At 43.7% G+C, this 19,107-nt stretch overlaps 1 protein-coding gene across 1 annotated transcript in view; it reads right to left on the bottom strand.

Moving 5' to 3' along the window:
* LOC128695709 (uncharacterized) overlaps positions 1 to 10,654 on the bottom strand; it is a 118,080-nt gene extending 107,426 nt beyond the window's left edge. Inside the window, exon 1 of the mRNA XM_070093316.1 lies at positions 10,411 to 10,654. Coding sequence (XP_069949417.1) covers positions 10,411 to 10,434 — 24 coding nt within the window. The 5' untranslated portion in view covers positions 10,435 to 10,654. The remainder of the gene's footprint in view (positions 1 to 10,410) is intronic.
* Positions 10,655 to 19,107: the final 8,453 nt, after the last annotated feature.

The following is a 19,107-nucleotide window of genomic DNA, read 5'->3' as shown; positions in this document are numbered from 1 at the left end:
TCCCAGATCATTGTTCATCATCCCAGGAGATCATTGTTCATCATCCCAGGAGATCATTGTTCATCATCCCAGGAGATCATTGTTCGTCATCCCAGGAGATCATTGTTCATCATCCCAGGAGATCATTGTTCATCATCCCAGGAGATCATTGTTCATCATCCCAGGAGATCATTGTTCGTCATCCCAGGAGACCATTGTTCATCATCCCAGGAGACCATTGTTCATCATCCCAGGAGATCATTGTTCATCATCCCAGGAGACCATTGTTCATCATCCCAGGAGATCATTGTTCATCATCCCAGGAGATCATTGTTCATCATCCCAGGAGATCATTGTTCATCATCCCAGGAGATCATTGTTCATCATCCCAGGAGATCATTGTTCATCATCCCAGGAGATCATTGTTCATCATCCCAGGAGATCATTGTTCATCATCCCAGGAGATCATTGTTCATCATCCCAGGAGATCATTGTTCATCATCCCAGATCATAGTTCATCACAGTGATCACTAGAATGTACTGTAGGTACCACAGAGAGGTAACATTGTAGTCACAGTGAGAGAGGTAACATTGTAGTCACAGTGAGAGAGGTAACATTGTAGTTGCAGTGAGAGGTTACATTGTAGTTGCAGTGAGAGGTAACATTGTAGTCACAGTGAGAGAGGTAACATTGTAGTCACAGTGAGAGAGGTAACATTGTAGACACAGTGAGAGAGGTAACATTGTAGTCACAGTGAGAGAGGTAACATTGTAGTCACAGTGAGAGAGGTAACATTGTAGTCACAGTGAGAGAGGTAACATTGTAGTCACAGTGAGAGAGGTAACATTGTAGTCACAGTGAGAGAGGTAACATTGTAGTCACAGTGAGAGAGGTAACATTGTAGACACAGTGAGAGAGGTAACATTGTAGTCACAGTGAGAGAGGTAACATTGTAGTCACAGTGAGAGAGGTAACATTGTAGTCACAGTGAGAGAGGTAACATTGTAGTCACAGTGAGAGAGGTAACATTGTAGTCACCGTGAGAGAGGTAATATTGTAGTCACAGTGAGAGAGGTAACATTGTAGTCACAGTGAGAGAGGTAACATTGTAGTCGCAGTGAGAGAGGTAACATTGTAGTCACAGTGAGAGAGGTAACATTGTAGTCACAGTGAGAGAGGTAACATTGTAGTCACAGTGAGAGAGGTAACATTGCAGTCACAGTGAGAGAGGTAACATTGTAGTCACCGTGAGAGAGGTAACATTGTAGTCACAGTGAGAGAGGTAACATTGTAGTTGCAGTGAGAGGTTACATTGTAGTTGCAGTGAGAGGTAACATTGTAGTCACAGTGAGAGAGGTAACATTGTAGTCACAGTGAGAGAGGTAACATTGTAGACACAGTGAGAGAGGTAACATTGTAGTCACAGTGAGAGAGGTAACATTGTAGTCACAGTGAGAGAGGTAACATTGTAGTCACAGTGAGAGAGGTAACATTGTAGTCACAGTGAGAGAGGTAACATTGTAGTCACAGTGAGAGAGGTAACATTGTAGTCACAGTGAGAGAGGTAACATTGTAGACACAGTGAGAGAGGTAACATTGTAGTCACAGTGAGAGAGGTAACATTGTAGTCACAGTGAGAGAGGTAACATTGTAGTCACAGTGAGAGAGGTAACATTGTAGTCACAGTGAGAGAGGTAACATTGTAGTCACCGTGAGAGAGGTAATATTGTAGTCACAGTGAGAGAGGTAACATTGTAGTCACAGTGAGAGAGGTAACATTGTAGTCGCAGTGAGAGAGGTAACATTGTAGTCACAGTGAGAGAGGTAACATTGTAGTCACAGTGAGAGAGGTAACATTGTAGTCACAGTGAGAGAGGTAACATTGCAGTCACAGTGAGAGAGGTAACATTGTAGTCACCGTGAGAGAGGTAACATTGTAGTCACAGTGAGAGAGGTAACATTGTAGTCACAGTGAGAGAGGTAACATTGTAGTCACCGTGAGAGAGGTAACATTGTAGTCACAGTGAGAGAGGTAACATTGTAGTCACAGTGAGAGAGGTAACATTGTAGTCACAGTGAGAGAGGTAACATTGCAGTCACAGTGAGAGAGGTAACATTGTAGTCACCGTGAGAGAGGTAACATTGTAGTCACCGTGAGAGAGGTAACATTGTAGTCACAGTGAGAGAGGTAACATTGTAGTCACAGTGAGAGAGGTAACATTGTAGTCACAGTGAGAGAGGTAACATTGCAGTCACAGTGAGAGAGGTAACATTGTAGTCACAGTGAGAGAGAACATTGTAGTTGCAGTGAGAGAGGTAACATTGTAGTCACAGTGAGAGAGGTAACATTGTAGTCACAGTGAGAGAGGTAACATTGCAGTCACAGTGAGAGAGGTAACATTGCAGTCACAGTGAGAGAGGTAACATTGTAGTCACAGTGAGAGAGGTAACATTGCAGTCACAGTGAGAGAGGTAACATTGCAGTCACAGTGAGAGAGGTAACATTGTAGTCACAGTGAGAGAGGTAACATTGTAGTCACAGTGAGAGAAGTAACATTGTAGTCACAGTGAGAGAGGTAACATTGTAGTCACAGTGAGAGAGGTAACATTGTAGTCACAGTGAGAGAGGTAACATTGTAGTCACAGTGAGAGAGGTAACATTGTAGTCACAGTGAGAGAGGTAACATTGTAGTCACAGTGAGAGAGGTAACATTGTAGTCACAGTGAGAGAGGTAACATTGTAGTTGCAGTGAGAGGTTACATTGTAGTTGCAGTGAGAGGTAACATTGTAGTTGCAGTGAGAGAGGTAACATTGTAGTCACAGTGAGAGAGGTAACATTGTAGTCACAGTGAGAGAGGTAACATTGTAGTCACAGTGAGAGAGGTAACATTGTAGTCACAGTGAGAGAGGTAACATTGTAGTCACAGTGAGAGAGGTAACATTGTAGTCACAGTGAGAGAGGTAACATTGTAGTCACAGTGAGAGAGGTAACATTGTAGTCACAGTGAGAGAGGTAACATTGTAGTCACAGTGAGAGAGGTAACATTGTAGTCACAGTGAGAGAGGTAACATTGTAGTCACAGTGAGAGAGGTAACATTGTAGTTGCAGTAAAAGTTAACATTGTAGTTGCAGTGAGAGAGGTAACATTGTAATCACAATGAGAGAGGTAACATTGTAGTCACATTGAGAGAGGTAACATTGTAGTCGCAGTGAGAGAGGTAACATTGTAGTCAGTGAGAGATGTAACATTGTAGCCACATTGAGAGGTAACATTGTAGTCAGTGAGAGAGGTAACATTGTACTCACAGAGAGCGAGGTAACATTGTAGTCGCAATGAGAGAGGTAACATTGTAGTCAGTGAGAGAGGTAACATTGTAGTCACCGTGAGAGAGGTAACATTGTAGTCGCAGTGAGAGAGGTAACATTGTAGTCGCAGTGAGAGAGGTAACATTGTAGTCGCAGTGAGAAAGGTAACACTGTAGTCACAGTGAGAGGTAACATTGTAGTTGCAGTGAGAGAGGTAACATTGTAGTCACAGTGAGAGAGGTAACATTGTAGTCACAGTGAGAGAGGTAACATTGTAGTCACAGTGAGAGAGGTAACATTGTAGTCACAGTGAGAGAGGTAACATTGTAGTCACAGTGAGAGAGGTAACATTGTAGTTGCAGTGAGAGAGGTAACATTGTAGTCACAATGAGAGTGGTAACATTGTAGTCACAGTGAGAGGTAACATTGTAGTCAAAGTGAGAGAGGTAACATTGTAGTCACAGTGAGAGAGGTAACATTGTAGCCACAGTGAAAGAGGTAACATTGTAGTCACAGTGAGAGAGGTAACATTGTAGTTGCAGTGAGAGAGGTAACATTGTAGTCACAGTGAGAGAGGTAACATTGCAGTCACAGTGTGAGAGGTAACAGTGTAGTCACAATGAGGGAGGTAACATTGTAGTCACAGTGAGAGAGGCAACATTGTAGTCACAGTGAGAGAGGTAACATTGTAGTCACAGTGAGAGAGGTAACATTGTAGTCACAGTGAGAGAGGTAACATTGTAGTCACAGTGAGAGAGGTAACATTGTAGTCACAGTGAGAGAGGTAACATTGTAGTTGCAGTGAGAGAGGTAACATTGTAGTCACAGTGAGAGAGGTAACATTGTAGACACAGTGAGAGAGGTAACATTGTAGTCACAGTGAGAGAGGTAACATTGTAGTCACAGTGAGAGAGGTAACATTGTAGTCACAGTGAGAGAGGTAACATTGTAGTCACAGTGAGAGAGGTAACATTGTAGTCACAGTGAGAGAGGTAACATTGTAGTCACAGTGAGAGAGGTAACATTGTAGTCACAGTGAGAGAGGTAACATTGTAGTCACAGTGAGAGAGGTAACATTGTAGTCACAGTGAGAGAGGTAACATTGTAGTTGCAGTGAGAGAGGTAACATTGTAGTCACAGTGAGAGAGGTAACATTGTAGTTGCAGTGAGAGAGGTAACATTGTAGTCACAGTGAGAGAGGTAACATTGTAGTTGCAGTAAGAGTTAACATTGTAGTTGCAGTGAGAGAGGTAACATTGTAATCACAATGAGAGAGGTAACATTGTAGTCACATTGAGAGAGGTAACATTGTAGTCGCAGTGAGAGAGGTAACATTGTAGTCACAGTGAGATGTAACATTGTAGTCAAAGTGAGAGAGGTAACATTGTAGTCACAGTGAGAGAGGTAACATTGTAGTTGCAGTGAGAGAGGTAACATTGTAGTTGCAGTGAGAGAGGTAACATTGTAGTCACAGTGAGAGAGGTAACATTGTAGTCACAGTGAGAGAGGTAACATTGTAGTCACAGTGAGAGAGGTAACATTGTAGTCACAGTGAGAGAGGTAACATTGTAGTCACAGTGAGAGAGGTAACATTGTAGTCACAGTGAGAGAGAACATTGTAGTTGCAGTGAGAGAGGTAGCATTGTAGTCACAGTGAGAGAGGTAGCATTGTAGTCACAGTGAGAGAGGTAACATTGTAGTCACAGTGAGAGAGGTAACATTGTAGTCACAGTGAGAGAGATAACATTGTAGTCACAGTGAGAGAGGTAACATTGTAGTCACAGTGAGAGAGGTAACATTGTAGTCACAGTGAGAGAGATAACATTGTAGTCACAGTGAGAGAGGTAACATTGTAGTCACAGTGAGAGAGGTAACATTGTAGTCACAGTGAGAGAGATAACATTGTAGTCACAGTGAGAGAGGTAACATTGTAGTCACAGTGAGAGAGGTAACATTGTAGTCACAGTGAGAGAGGTAACATTGTAGTCACAGTGAGAGGTAACATTGTAGTCACAGTGAGAGAGGTAACATTGTAGTCACAGTGAGAGAGGTAATATTGTAGTCACAGTGAGAGAGGTAACATTGTAGTTGCAGTGAGAGGTAGCATTGTAGTCACAGTGAGAGGTAACATTGTAGTTGCAGTGAGAGAGGTAACATTGTAGTCACAGTGAGCGAGGTAACATTGTAGTCACAGTGAGAGAGGTAACATTGTAGTCACAGTGAGAGAGGTAACATTGTAGTCACAGTGAGCGAGGTAACATTGTAGTCACAGTGAGAGAGGTAACATTGTAGTCACAGTGAGAGAGGTAACATTGTAGTTGCAGTGAGCGAGGTAACATTGTAGTCACAGTGAGAGAGGTAACATTGTAGTCACAGTGAGAGAGGTAACATTGTAGTCACAGTGAGAGAGGTAACATTGTAGTCACAGTGAGAGAGGTAACATTGTAGTCACAGTGAGAGAGGTAACATTGTAGTCACAGTGAGAGAGGTAACATTGTAGTTGCAGTGAGAGAGGTAACATTGTAGTCACAGTGAGAGAGGTAACATTGTAGTCACAGTGAGAGAGGTAACATTGTAGTCACAGTGAGAGAGGTAACATTGTAGTTGCAGTGAGAGGTAACATTGTAGTTGCAGTGAGAGAGGTAACATTGTAATCACAATGAGAGAGGTAACATTGTAGTCACATTGAGAGAGGTAACATTGTAGTCGCAGTGAGAGAGGTAACATTGTAGTCAGTGAGAGAGGTAACATTGTAGCCACATTGAGAGAGGTAACATTGTAGTCACAGTGAGAGAGGTAACATTGTAGTCGCAGTGAGAGAGGTAACATTGTAGTCAGTGAGAGAGGTAACATTGTACTCACAGAGAGCGAGGTAACATTGTAGTCGTAATGAGAGAGGTAACATTGTAGTCAGTGAGAGAGGTAACATTGTAGTCACCGTGAGAGAGGTAACATTGTAGTCGCAGTGAGAGAGGTAACATTGTAGTCAGTGAGAGAGGTAACATTGTAGTCGCAGTGAGAGAGGTAACATTGTAGTCGCAGTGAGCGAGGTAACATTGTAGTTGCAGTGAGAGAGGTAACATTGTAGTCACAATGAGAGAGGTAACATTGTAGTCAGTGAGAGAGGTAACATTGTAGTCACACTGAGAGAGGTAACATTGTAGTTGCAGTGAGAGAGGTAACATTGTAGTTGCAGTGAGAGAGGTAACATTATAGTCACAGTGAGAGAGGTAACATTGTAGTCACAGTGAGAGAGGTAACATTGTAGTCAGTGAGAGAGGTAACATTGTAGTCACAGTGAGAGAGGTAACATTGTAGTCGCAGTGAGAGAGGTAACATTGTAGTCGCAGTGAGAGAGGTAACATTGTAGTCGCAGTGAGAGAGGTAACATTGTAGTCACAGTGAGAGAGGTAACATTGTAGTCACAGTGAGAGAGGTAACATTGTAGTCGCAGTGAGAGAGGTAACATTATAGTCGCAGTGAGAGAGGTAACATTGTAGTCGCAGTGAGAGAGGTAACATTGTAGTCACAGTGAGAGAGGTAACATTGTAGTCACAGTGAGAGAGGTAACATTGTAGTCGCAGTGAGAGAGGTAACATTATAGTCGCAGTGAGAGAGGTAACATTGTAGTCGCAGTGAGAGAGGTAACATTGTAGTCAGTGAGAGAGGTAACTTTGTAGTCAGTGAGAGAGGTAACATTGTAGCCACTGAGAGTAACTAGGAAAAGTTCCAGGGTCTTGAGTTGAGGTGGTGGTACTGTGGTAGTAGATGACGCTACAGCTGTGTGGACACACCAGTGGAAGACACCTGGAACATCTACACCAGAATGTAGATATGATCACCAGGTGATTGAACACTTGTAGTGTGTCACCTGGAAGGTGAACACTTGTAGTGTGTCACCTGGAAGGTGAACACTTGTAGTGTGTCACCTGGAAGGTGAACACTTGTAGTGTGTCACCTGGAAGGTGAACACTTGTAGTGTGTCACCTGGAAGGTGAACACTTGTAGTGTGTCACCTGGAAGGTGAACACTTGTAGTGTGTCACCTGGAAGGTGAACACTTGTAGTGTGTCACCTGGAAGGTGAACACTTGTAGTGTCACCTGGAAGGTGAACACTTGTAGTGTGTCACCTTGAAGGTGAGCACTTTTGTATCAGTAACAGTGTCACCTGGAAGATGACTAGCAGACAAAGAGAAGGACTCGAGAGTGGACCTTACACCAAACATGTCTCTGTGCAGGATAGGATCATCTAACCGAGCTATCACAGTCCTAAACTCTGACACATTCACGTATATCGTTGGCTCATATGTGCAACCAAACCTCGAGTGTGTACATAGACACTTGTGTGCAGTCCAATAAATTGGGGAAATGTTTAGCCACGAGTGGCTTCATCTGTCCTATTACAGAGACACTAAGAGGCGTATAAAGTGCGAGAGGTCATGTTAGCGTAGGTTAAAAGCTGGGTGATATACCTCGAGTAACATATTGGGTAATGCTCAATAATAACCCACATGGAGACGGAAACACAGGAGCTTGAATGATCTCTATATTTCGACCCTCTTCTTGGATCCCCTTCAACTGAAGAGGATCTCAGAAAAGGGGTCGAAATATACAGATCGTTCACTCTCCTGTGTTTCTGTCTCCACGTGGGTTATTACTGAGTATTAATAAGTGTTCATTACACTTTAATTATTCATATTGGGTATTCTTTAAAACTAGGTGCAGCACGCATGCGCAACGAGAACAATGTCGATACTTCGGAGGAAGTACCAGCCTAGTATATTGTCAGCTATCAGCGTAGCATCAGACATATTCCTGGCCATGAGAAACATATTAGAATGACTACAAACTCTTCGACCTCTGTTAGAGTGTGAGGAACATGCTGACAGCACAAGATATGACAGACTCCTGCAGGCCTGCAGGAGTCTGTCATATATTGTGGAGACTGTGACAAGCAAGATCTCTGGGATTAACAATACGAAAACACAAAAACTCGTGCAGCCACGATACTCAAAACAATATCTGTGCAACACAGGAGCAAGGCAGGGCCACCTCCGTGAATGTGAAGCCGTGAAAATGACCTACCATTCTACAGTGTTTAGAAGCTGCCATGATAGCAGTAATCAGCACCATAGTCATGGCATTTCTATTGTATTAGTAATGCAAATACTACCGAACCTTGAACCTTGTTGCTATTACACGACACCAGCCAGCAACGTCACTTCTAGTGCCTCCAGGGGGTGGCAGTAGGACCTACTTGGCGCTAAATAATTTCAGGCTACACCATGGAGCAATGCAGGAGGCATACCGGTTTCATTCTAACCTATTTTTAAAAATTATTATCCACAACGTTACGTGTAATCTGTAACGCCACTTTTAACCTGTAACGACCTGACCTCTTGCACTACGTATACTTCAGGAGCATCTCTGTGACATCGAGAAGCACTCGTGGCGAGACATTTCCTCAGTAAATTTCTTAAACTGTGCATATGTGGTGATGTATAAGACAAATGTACAACGCTTGAGTGTGTTTGCCGCCGCAGTGTTTCTTCTACTCAATTGATTTCTTCAGTCAGATACAGGAAAAACATAACACTGGAGGCAGTAGAAGTTGTTTTGACATGAATCGGTTCGTCACCCTTGTTAAGAGATGGTCAGTCCTCAAGTTGGAGGGACTGACCACCTCCTTCCATAAGGCACATACGGAACACGAGGATACAAAAACTGCGAGACATGGAATACCGAGCACAGGGAACTAGAGCTCGTGGCACTGGAAGAACGTAGATCAGTGGAAGCTATGATCACGGCATACAAAATACTGAGAGAGACAGAGAGGAGAATAATTGACGGGTAGACAGATATTTTATGGCTGCGAGACAGTGGGAAGCTGCATAGAGAAATGAGTCGCGGAAATGGATGTGGAAGCAGATAAAGATCTGCACTGAGCGAAACGTTGTTCCAGCCAAAGTGTTCTGCATCTATGTTCATACCTAGTTACAGAGATGAGGGAGATACACAGCAACACATAAGTCTCACTCCTTATATAGCTACACTAGTAAATACCACCCTTGTTGACTCCTCTCGCGTCTGCTGCGTTACTGCAATTTCCAATTGTTACTTTCATGTTGTTTATTTCTTGATTTATTCAACTGTTTGCTCGCTTGTTGCACATGTGAAATGACAAGAAGGATTCACTACATAATTTACCGAACTTGACATATGTGGTAAGACTAAGGTAAGCCATCATTTTTTTTTAGCTCAAATACGCACAGAGATTTCGCTCGTTTGATAACAGCACCGTTACTTGTTATTGTACTGTGTAACAACAGTCATTGTTATTACACTCTCTTGTAACACAGACGGAGACATTGCAGTGTAGTAACTAGCGTATATATATTATCCCCTGTGTTAACAGTTGTGGTTACACGTAAACGCTGACACCCACATACCTGGCAGTAAAGTGGCTAAACACACACATTAGATAACTTTATGCTCGGCGTTGATGTCTCCCAGAGGTGTTGGTCTCGGCCACCACCACACATTACACCTCCACAAACACCGTACTCAACACTGAACCCTCTTCCACTCACTCATTATTGCACACGGGCCAGGAACTGTCACTCGACCACTGCTAAGCACAGCTATGTCAGTATACGCGGAACCTCAGTGGTTTGAGATTTTCAGTACGATTGTTCTGTATGAGTTAGTCAGCACTCTTCTGTAGTCGGAAAATCACGAAGGTTCTTGGGAGGTGACGCGAAGGTGAGATTATAGTGTCGTTGGAGACAACACACATGTAATACTGAGGTATTCAGACAATACTGAATAAAGGTAAGACTCAAATATTCTCTCAGACAATACTGAATGAAGGTAAGACTCAAATATTCTCTCAGACAATACTGAATGAAGGTAAGACTCAAATATTCTCTCAGACAATTCTGAATGAAGGTAAGACTCAAATATTCTTTCAGACAATACTGAATGAAGGTAAGACTCAAATATTCTCTCAGACAATACTGAATGAAGGTAAGACTCAAATATTCTCTCAGACAATAGAATGAAGGTAAGACTCGAGTATTTTCGAACACTACATTGAATTAACGTAAAACACGATGGACTCACGAGAGAGGCGACGTAGATGTTCATGATGGCTGACGCAGTCACTGCAGACACGCTGACGCAGTCACTACAGAAACGCTGACGCAGTCACTGCAGAAACGCTGACGCAGTCACTGCAGAAACGCTGACGCAGTCACTGAAGACACGCTGGCGGAGTCACTGCAGACAGGCTGGGGCAGGCAAGGTAGTACCAGAGAGGAGAGATACACACACACCAGAGTCTTGACGCCCAGTGAGGCGCTCCACTCCTGCTCTTAGACGTCATGTTGGGTAGGGACGAGGGTGATTGTGATGGCGGTGGTAGTGATTGTGGTGGCGGTGGTAGTGAGTGTTGTGGTGATTGTGGTGGCGGTAGTAATGATTGTGGTGGTAGGTGTCCACAGACAGAGATTTCACCAAAAACGTTAGCGAAGTCAGTGGAGGAAAATATCACGGTAGGCGAAATATTTATTGGCTATGCGACGAAGATGCCAGAGGCAGCAGGGATAGTGCCTGGGGTAGTGCCTGGGGTAGTGCCAGGGATAGTGCCTAGGGTAGTGCCAGGGATAGTGCTTGGGGTAGTGCCTGGGGTTGTGCCTGCAGTAATGCCAAGGGTAGTGCCTGTGGTTGTGCTAAGGGTATTGCTTGGGGTAGTGCCAGGGGTGGTGCCAAGGGTAGCCATGCTTCAAGGGCAGACATGCTTCACCAGCAGCAGACAATAACATACACGTGTAAGTTAGGAAGATATGCAGGTAACGTTACTCAAGACTAATTGATACTTAAATTTATCCACTGCTGACCTTAAAGTAGGTAGTGGGTAGACACATCGCTGCCCACTACTGACCTAGCAGTGGGTAGACACAACACTGCCCACTGTTGACCTTACAGTGGGTAAACACGTCACCGTCCACTACTGACATTACAGTGGGTAGTGGGTAGACACATCGCTTCCCACTGCTGACCTTGCAGTGGGTAGGTACATTGCTGCCCACTGCTGACCTTGAAGTGGGTAGCGGGTAGACACATCGCCGCCCACTACTGACCTAGCAGTGGGTAGACACAACACTGCCCACTATTGACCTTACAGTGGGTAAACACATCACCCTCCACCACTGGCATTACAGTGGGTAGTGAGTAGAAACATCGCTTCCCACTGCTGAGCTTGCAGTGGATAGGTACATTGCTGCCCACTGCTGACCTTGCAGTGGGTAGACACATCGCCGCCTACTACTGACCTTACAGTGGGTAGACACATCACCGCCCACTACTGACCTTACAGTGGGTAAACACATGGCCGCCCACTACTGACCTTACAGTGGGTAGTGGGTAGACACATTGCTCCCCACTGCTGAACCTGAAGTGGGTAGACACATCGCTACCCACTGCTGAATTTACATTGGGTAGTGGGTAGACACATCGCCGCCCACTACTGACCTTACAGAGGGTAAACATCACCGCCCACTACTGTCCTTACAGTGGGTAAACCCATTACCGCCCACTACTGACTTTACAGTGGATAGCGGGTAGACACATTGCTGCCCACTGCTGAACTTTCAGTGGGTAGACAGATCGCTCCCCACAGCTGACCTTACATTGGGTAGTGGGTAGACACATCACTGTCCACTGCTGACCGTACAGTGGGTAGGCTACCACCCACTGTCTCTGGCTGGTACCTCATTCAACACCTCTCTGCTAACACTAAGCTAGTCCCCCCCTCTATCTCTCTGTCCCTCACTCTGTGTGTGTATGTAACAATTAAATATATGTATGTATATTATATATATATATATATATATATATATATATATATATATATATATATATATATATATTATATATGTACAATGTCTTGTGCTGGTGGAGTGTGATCAACGTAACTTTCATGCTGGGATTCGGAAAAACCGGTTAGCCGGATTTAAATCCTGAAGGTGGGAAGTACAGTACCTGTACTCTGAAACAGGGGTGGTGGTGGTGGGAAGTACAGTACCTGTACTCTGAAACAGGGGTGGTGGTGGGAAGTACAGTACCTGTACTCTGAAACAGTGGTGGTGGTGGGAAGTACAGTACCTGTACTCTGAAACAGGGGTGGTGGTGGGAAGTACAGTACCTGTACTCTGAAACAGAGGTGGTGGTGGGAAGTACAGTACCTGTACTCTGAAACGGGTGGTGGTGGGAAGTACAGTACCTGTACTCTGAAACGGGTGGTGGTGGGAAGTACAGTACCTATACTCTGAAACAGGGGTGGTGGTGGTGGGAAGTACAGTACCTGTACTCTGAAACAGGGGTGGTGGTGGTGGGAAGTACAGTACCTGTACTCTGAAACGGGTGGTGGTGGTGGTGGGAAGTACAGTACCTGTACTCTGAAATAAGGGTGGTGGTGGTAGTGGTGGGAAGTACAGTACCTGTACTCTGAAATAAGGGTGGTGGTGGTGGGAAGTACAGTACCTGTACTCTGAAATAAGGGTGGTGGTGGTGGGAAGTACAGTACCTGTACTCTGAAACAGAGGTGGTGGTGGGAAGTACAGTACCTGTACTCTGAAACGGGTGGTGGTGGGAAGTACAGTACCTTTACTCTGAAACGGGTGGTGGTGGGAAGTACAGTACCTGTACTCTGAAACAGGGGTGGTGGTGGGAAGTACAGTACCTGTACTCTGAAACAGAGGTGGTGGTGGGAAGTACAGTACCTGTACTCTGAAACGGGTGGTGGTGGGAAGTACAGTACCTGTACTCTGAAACGGGTGGTGGTGGGAAGTACAGTACCTGTACTCTGAAACAGGGGTGGTGGTGGGAAGTACAGTACCTGTACTCTGAAACAGGGGTGGTGGTGGTGGGAAGTACAGTACCTGTACTCTGAAACGGGTGGTGGTGGTGGTGGGAAGTACAGTACCTGTACTCTGAAATAAGGGTGGTGGTGGTGGGAAGTACAGTACCTGTACTCTGAAATAAGGGTGGTGGTGGTGGGAAGTACAGTACCTGTACTCTGAAATAAGGGTGGTGGTGGTGGGAAGTACAGTACCTGTACTCTGAAACAGAGGTGGTGGTGGGAAGTACAGTACCTGTACTCTGAAACGGGTGGTGGTGGGAAGTACAGTACCTGTACTCTGAAACGGGTGGTGGTGGGAAGTACAGTACCTGTACTCTGAAACAGGGGTGGTGGTGGGAAGTACAGTACCTGTACTCTGAAACAGAGGTGGTGGTGGGAAGTACAGTACCTGTACTCTGAAACGGGTGGTGGTGGGAAGTACAGTACCTGTACTCTGAAACGGGTGGTGGTGGGAAGTACAGTACCTGTACTCTGAAACAGGGGTGGTGGTGGGAAGTACAGTACCTGTACTCTGAAACAGGGGTGGTGGTGGGAAGTACAGTACCTGTACTCTGAAAGTGGTGGTGGTGGTGGTGGGAAGTACAGTACCTGTACTCTGAAACAGGGGTGGTGGTGGTGGGAAGTACAGTACCTGTACTCTGAAACAGTGGTGGTGGTGGTGGTGGGAAGTACAGTACCTGTACTCTGAAACAGTGGTGGTGGTGGTAGTGGTGGGAAGTACAGTACCTGTACTCTGAAACAGGGTGGTGGTGGTGGGAAGTACAGCACCTGTACTCTGAAACAGGGGTGGTGGTGGTGGTGGTGGGAAGTACAGTATCTGTACTCTGAAACAAGGGTGGTGGTGGGAAGTACAGTACCTGTACTCTGAAACAGGGGTGGTGGTGGTGGGAAGTACAGTACCTGTACTCTGAAACAGGGTGGTGGTGGTGGGAAGTACAGCACCTGTACTCTGAAACAGTGGTGGTGGTGGGAAGTACAGTACCTGTACTCTGAAACAGTGGTGGTGGTGGTGGGAAGTACAGTACCTGTACTCTGAAACAGGGGTGGTGGTGGTGGGAAGTACAGTACCTGTACTCTGAAACAGGGTGGTGGTGGTGGGAAGTACAGCACCTGTACTCTGAAACAGTGGTGGTGGTGGGAAGTACAGTACCTGTACACTGAAACAAGGGTGGTGGGAAGTACAGTACCTGTACTCTGAAACAAGGGTGGTGGTGGGAAGTATAGTACCTGTACTCTGAAACAGGGGTGGTGGTGGTTGAAAGTACAGTACCTGTACTCTGAAACAGGGGTGGTGGTGGAAAGTACAGTACCTGTACTCTGAAACAAGGGTGGTGGTGGGAAGTACAGTACCTGTACTCTGAAACAGGGGTGGTGGTGGGAAGTACAGTACCTGTACTCTGAAACGGGTGGTGGTGGTGGGAAGTACAGTACCTGTACTCTGAAACAGGGGTGGTGGTGGGAAGTACAGTACCTGTACTCTGAAGGAGGGTTGAGGGATGTCACAGTGCGGAGGGTCAACTGAACTGTGATTGCAACATGTTTCTGGCAAGACAGTGATTGAATGAATGACGGTGAAAGTTTTTCTAAATTTTGGGGCACCCTTCCACGGTAGACGACCGGCGTTTTATAATATATATATATATATATATATATATATATATATATATATATATATATATATATATATATATATATATATATATATATATATATTACCTTTATACATGACTCTAAATTACCTGAACACGAGTCTCCTGAAGTCTACATTCAGAAAATTAGTGAAGCTGATTCTAGAAGACTGGTTGTGGGACAAAGCTTCACTTCCAGTCAGACTACGAGGTATTGTTGTCCACAAGGCATCAAAGATTATATTTCCTGCTTTCCTGTCTGTGGCGTCCAGTGAACTTGTAGCAGCGATTCTCACTTATCACCTCGGTGATAATGTTGGGGCTCAAGAGCTAGAATTCATTCATGTAGTAGGGCACTGGGATATTCGAAGAGGTTCCTCATCCAGACCTGTCTCGTCTAACAACTGTGAACAGTCACAGTGGGATAGCGGGGTACTGGAGAATATAACATCAACACTGAGAATGTGAGGAATGACAGAGCTTGCTTTCTGGCAGTGAAGGGTGGTCGTGGGTTTACATTAGGTTTAAATGATGAGTGAACGACATAGTTGATAGCACAAGTGTACTTACCGATTTGTACTTACCGAATTATGTGTGCGGGAGGGAGGTGTCGAGTTCTAGTTCTTGGTCCCTCTTAAGCTGCGATGATCTTCACTACTGGAATCTGGCTTCTCCAGTTCTTCTGTAACCACTTTTACAGCTGTGACTGGAATCTGCCTTCATTACTACCACATCAAGTCCTGGCACCTGCTGACACAGCTGATGTATGTCAGGCACCTGCTGACACAGCTGATGTATGTCAGGCACCTGCTGATACAGCTGATGCGTCAGGCACCTGCTGACACAGCTGATGTATGTCAGGCACCTGCTGATACAGCTGATGTGTCAGGCACCTGCTGACACAGCTGATGTGTCAGGCACCTGCTGACACAGCTGATGTGTCAGGCACCTACTGACACAGCTGATGTGTCAGGCACCTCTCATATGTCAGGTAATCTCGACATGCGTTAGAAATATACCGACACTCCTGACATGTCAGAAACCTAATACACTTGTCAGGCACCTGCTGACACACTTGACATGTCAGAAACCAAATACACCTGTCAGGCACCTGCTGACACACTTGACATGTCAGAAACCTAATACACCTGTCAGGCACCTGATGACACTTCCTGGAGAGATTTTAAAGAGAATTGTAAGCGTTATCCAAGCCTTCTGACATGTGCCTTGTATGCATGTCTAATGATGTGTCATGTTAACTCCAGATATACGTCTTTCAGTGTCATTAACCTCAGATACACATCTTTCAGTGTCATGTTAACTTCAGATACACATCTTTCAGTATCATGTTAACTTCAGATACACATCTTTCAGTGTCATGTTAACTTCAGATACACATCTTTCACTGTCATGTTAACTTCAGATACACATCTTTCAGTGTCATGTTAACTTCAGATACACATCTTTCAGTGTCATGTTAACTTCAGATACACATCTTTCAGTGTCATGTTAACTTCAGATACACATCTTTCACTGTCATGTTAACTTCAGATACACATCTTTCACTGTCATGTTAACTTCAGATACACATCTTTCAGTATCATGTTAACTTCAGATACACATCTTTCAGTGTCATGTTAACTTCAGATACACATCTTTCAGTGTCATGTTAACTTCAGATACACATCTTTCAGTATCATGTTAACTTCAGATACACATCTTTCAGTATCATGTTAACTTCAGATACACATCTTTCAGTGTCATGTTAACTTCAGATACACATCTTTCACTGTCATGTTAACTTCAGATACACATCTTTCACTGTCATGTTAACTTCAGATACACATCTTTCAGTGTCATGTTAACTTCAGATACACATCTTTCAGTATCATGTTAACTTCAGATACACATCTTTCAGTATCATGTTAACTTCAGATACACATCTTTCAGTATCATGTTAACTTCAGATACACATCTTTCACTGTCATGTTAACTTCAGATACACATCTTTCAGTATCATGTTAACTTCAGATACACATCTTTCACTGTCATGTTAACTTCAGATACACATCTTTCAGTGTCATGTTAACTTCAGATACACATCTTTCACTGTCATGTTAACTTCAGATACACATCTTTCAGTATCATGTTAACTTCAGATACACATCTTTCAGTGTCATGTTAACTTCAGATACACATCTTTCAGTGTCATGTTAACTTCAGATACACATCTTTCACTGTCATGTTAACTTCAGATACACATCTTTCAGTGTCATGTTAACTTCAGATACACATCTTTCACTGTCATGTTAACTTCAGATACACATCTTTCACTGTCATGTTGACTTCAGATACACATCTTTCAGTATCATGTTAACTACAGATACACATCTTTCAGTATCATGTTAACTTCAGATACACATCTTTCAGTGTCATGTTAACTTCAGATACACATCTTTCAGTATCATGTTAACTTCAGATACACATCTTTCACTGTCATGTTAACTTCAGATACACATCTTTCACTGTCATGTTAACTTCAGATACACATCTTTCAGTAACATGTTAACTTCAGATACACATCTTTCACTGTCATGTTAACTTCAGATACACATCTTTCAGTATCATGTTAACTTCAGATACACATCTTTCAGTATCATGTTAACTTCAGATACTAACAGAACATTAAAGTCTTGCACCGTTATAATGCTGTATTTTTGCTGCAATTAGCCTAGTTCAAGATTTTTCCAAGTCTGACCAAAATAAAACCCACAGTAGTCAATCACAGAAGCGTCCATCAGCAATTCTTGTGGATTTTTTTTATATTTAAGATCATATATATATATATATATATATATATATATATATATATATATATATATATATATATATATATATATATATATATATATATATATATATATATAATGTCGTGCCGAATAGGCAGAACTTGCGATCTTGGCTTAAATAGCAACGCTCATCTTGCCATATAGGACAAGTGAAAATTTGTGTATGCAATAATTTCGCCAAAATCATTCTGAACGTAACGAAAAAAATATATTTCACTGTGTTTTTTTAGTATTATATTATTGTAAACAAATCTAAAATATATTTAGTTCGGTTAGGTTAAAATAAATTGTTCTTGTTATAATATGGTTAGGTAAGTTTTCTAAGTTCCTTTTGGTGCAAAATTATAAATTTTTACATCAACATCAATGAAAAAAATATATCTATAAACGTATAAGAGAAAATGTTAGAAAGGATTTAATTTTAAATGAGTTCTTGCTAATTGACCAGTTTTACATATTCGGCACGACATATATATATATATATATATATATATATATATATATATATATATATATATATATATATATATATATATATATATATATATATATATATATATATATGAGAGAGAGAGAGAGACATACATATGAGTGTCTTGTCTCCTTGACTCAGTATTTATAATAATAATGTTAATTCTCTGACAATGATGGACAGTTACATTTCTTTGGGTCCAGGAAATGTGTCGTTACGGCGGGCACGACGCATGCAGGTGTGCATGACAACATGTAGACGTGCACCGCACCATGCAGGTGTGCATGACAACATGTAGACGTGCACCGCACCATGCAGGTGTGCATGACAACATGTAGACGTGCACCGCACCATGCAGGTGTGCATGACAACATGTAGACGTGCACCGCACCATGCAGGTGTGCATGACAACATGTAGACGTGCACCGCACCATGCAGGTGTGCACGACAACATGTAGACGTGCACCGCACCATGCAGGTGTGCACGACAACACGTAGACGGGCACCGCACCATGCAGGTGTGCACGACAACATGTAGACGTGCACCGCACCATGCAGGTGTGCACGACAACATGTAGACGTGCACCGCACCATGCAGGTGTGCACGACAACATGTAGACGTGCACCGCACCATGCAGGTGTGCACGACAACATGTAGACGTGCACCGCACCATGCAGGTGTGCATGACAACATGTAGACGTGCACCGCACCATGCAGGTGTGCACGACAACATGTAGACGTGCACCGCACCATGCAGGTGTGCACGACAACATGTAGACGTGCACCGCACCATGCAGGTGTGCACGACAACATGTAGACGTGCACCGCACCATGCAGGTGTGCACGACAACATGTAGACGTGCACCGCACCATGCAGGTGTGCACGACAACATGTAGACGTGCACCGCACCATGCAGGTGTGCACGACAACATGTAGACGTGCACCG

This window comes from Cherax quadricarinatus, chromosome 42 (genome assembly GCF_038502225.1).
Source record: "Cherax quadricarinatus isolate ZL_2023a chromosome 42, ASM3850222v1, whole genome shotgun sequence".
In the NCBI taxonomy this organism is placed as follows: domain Eukaryota; kingdom Metazoa; phylum Arthropoda; class Malacostraca; order Decapoda; family Parastacidae; genus Cherax; species Cherax quadricarinatus.
This window is presented reverse-complemented; position numbering and strand designations above follow the sequence as displayed.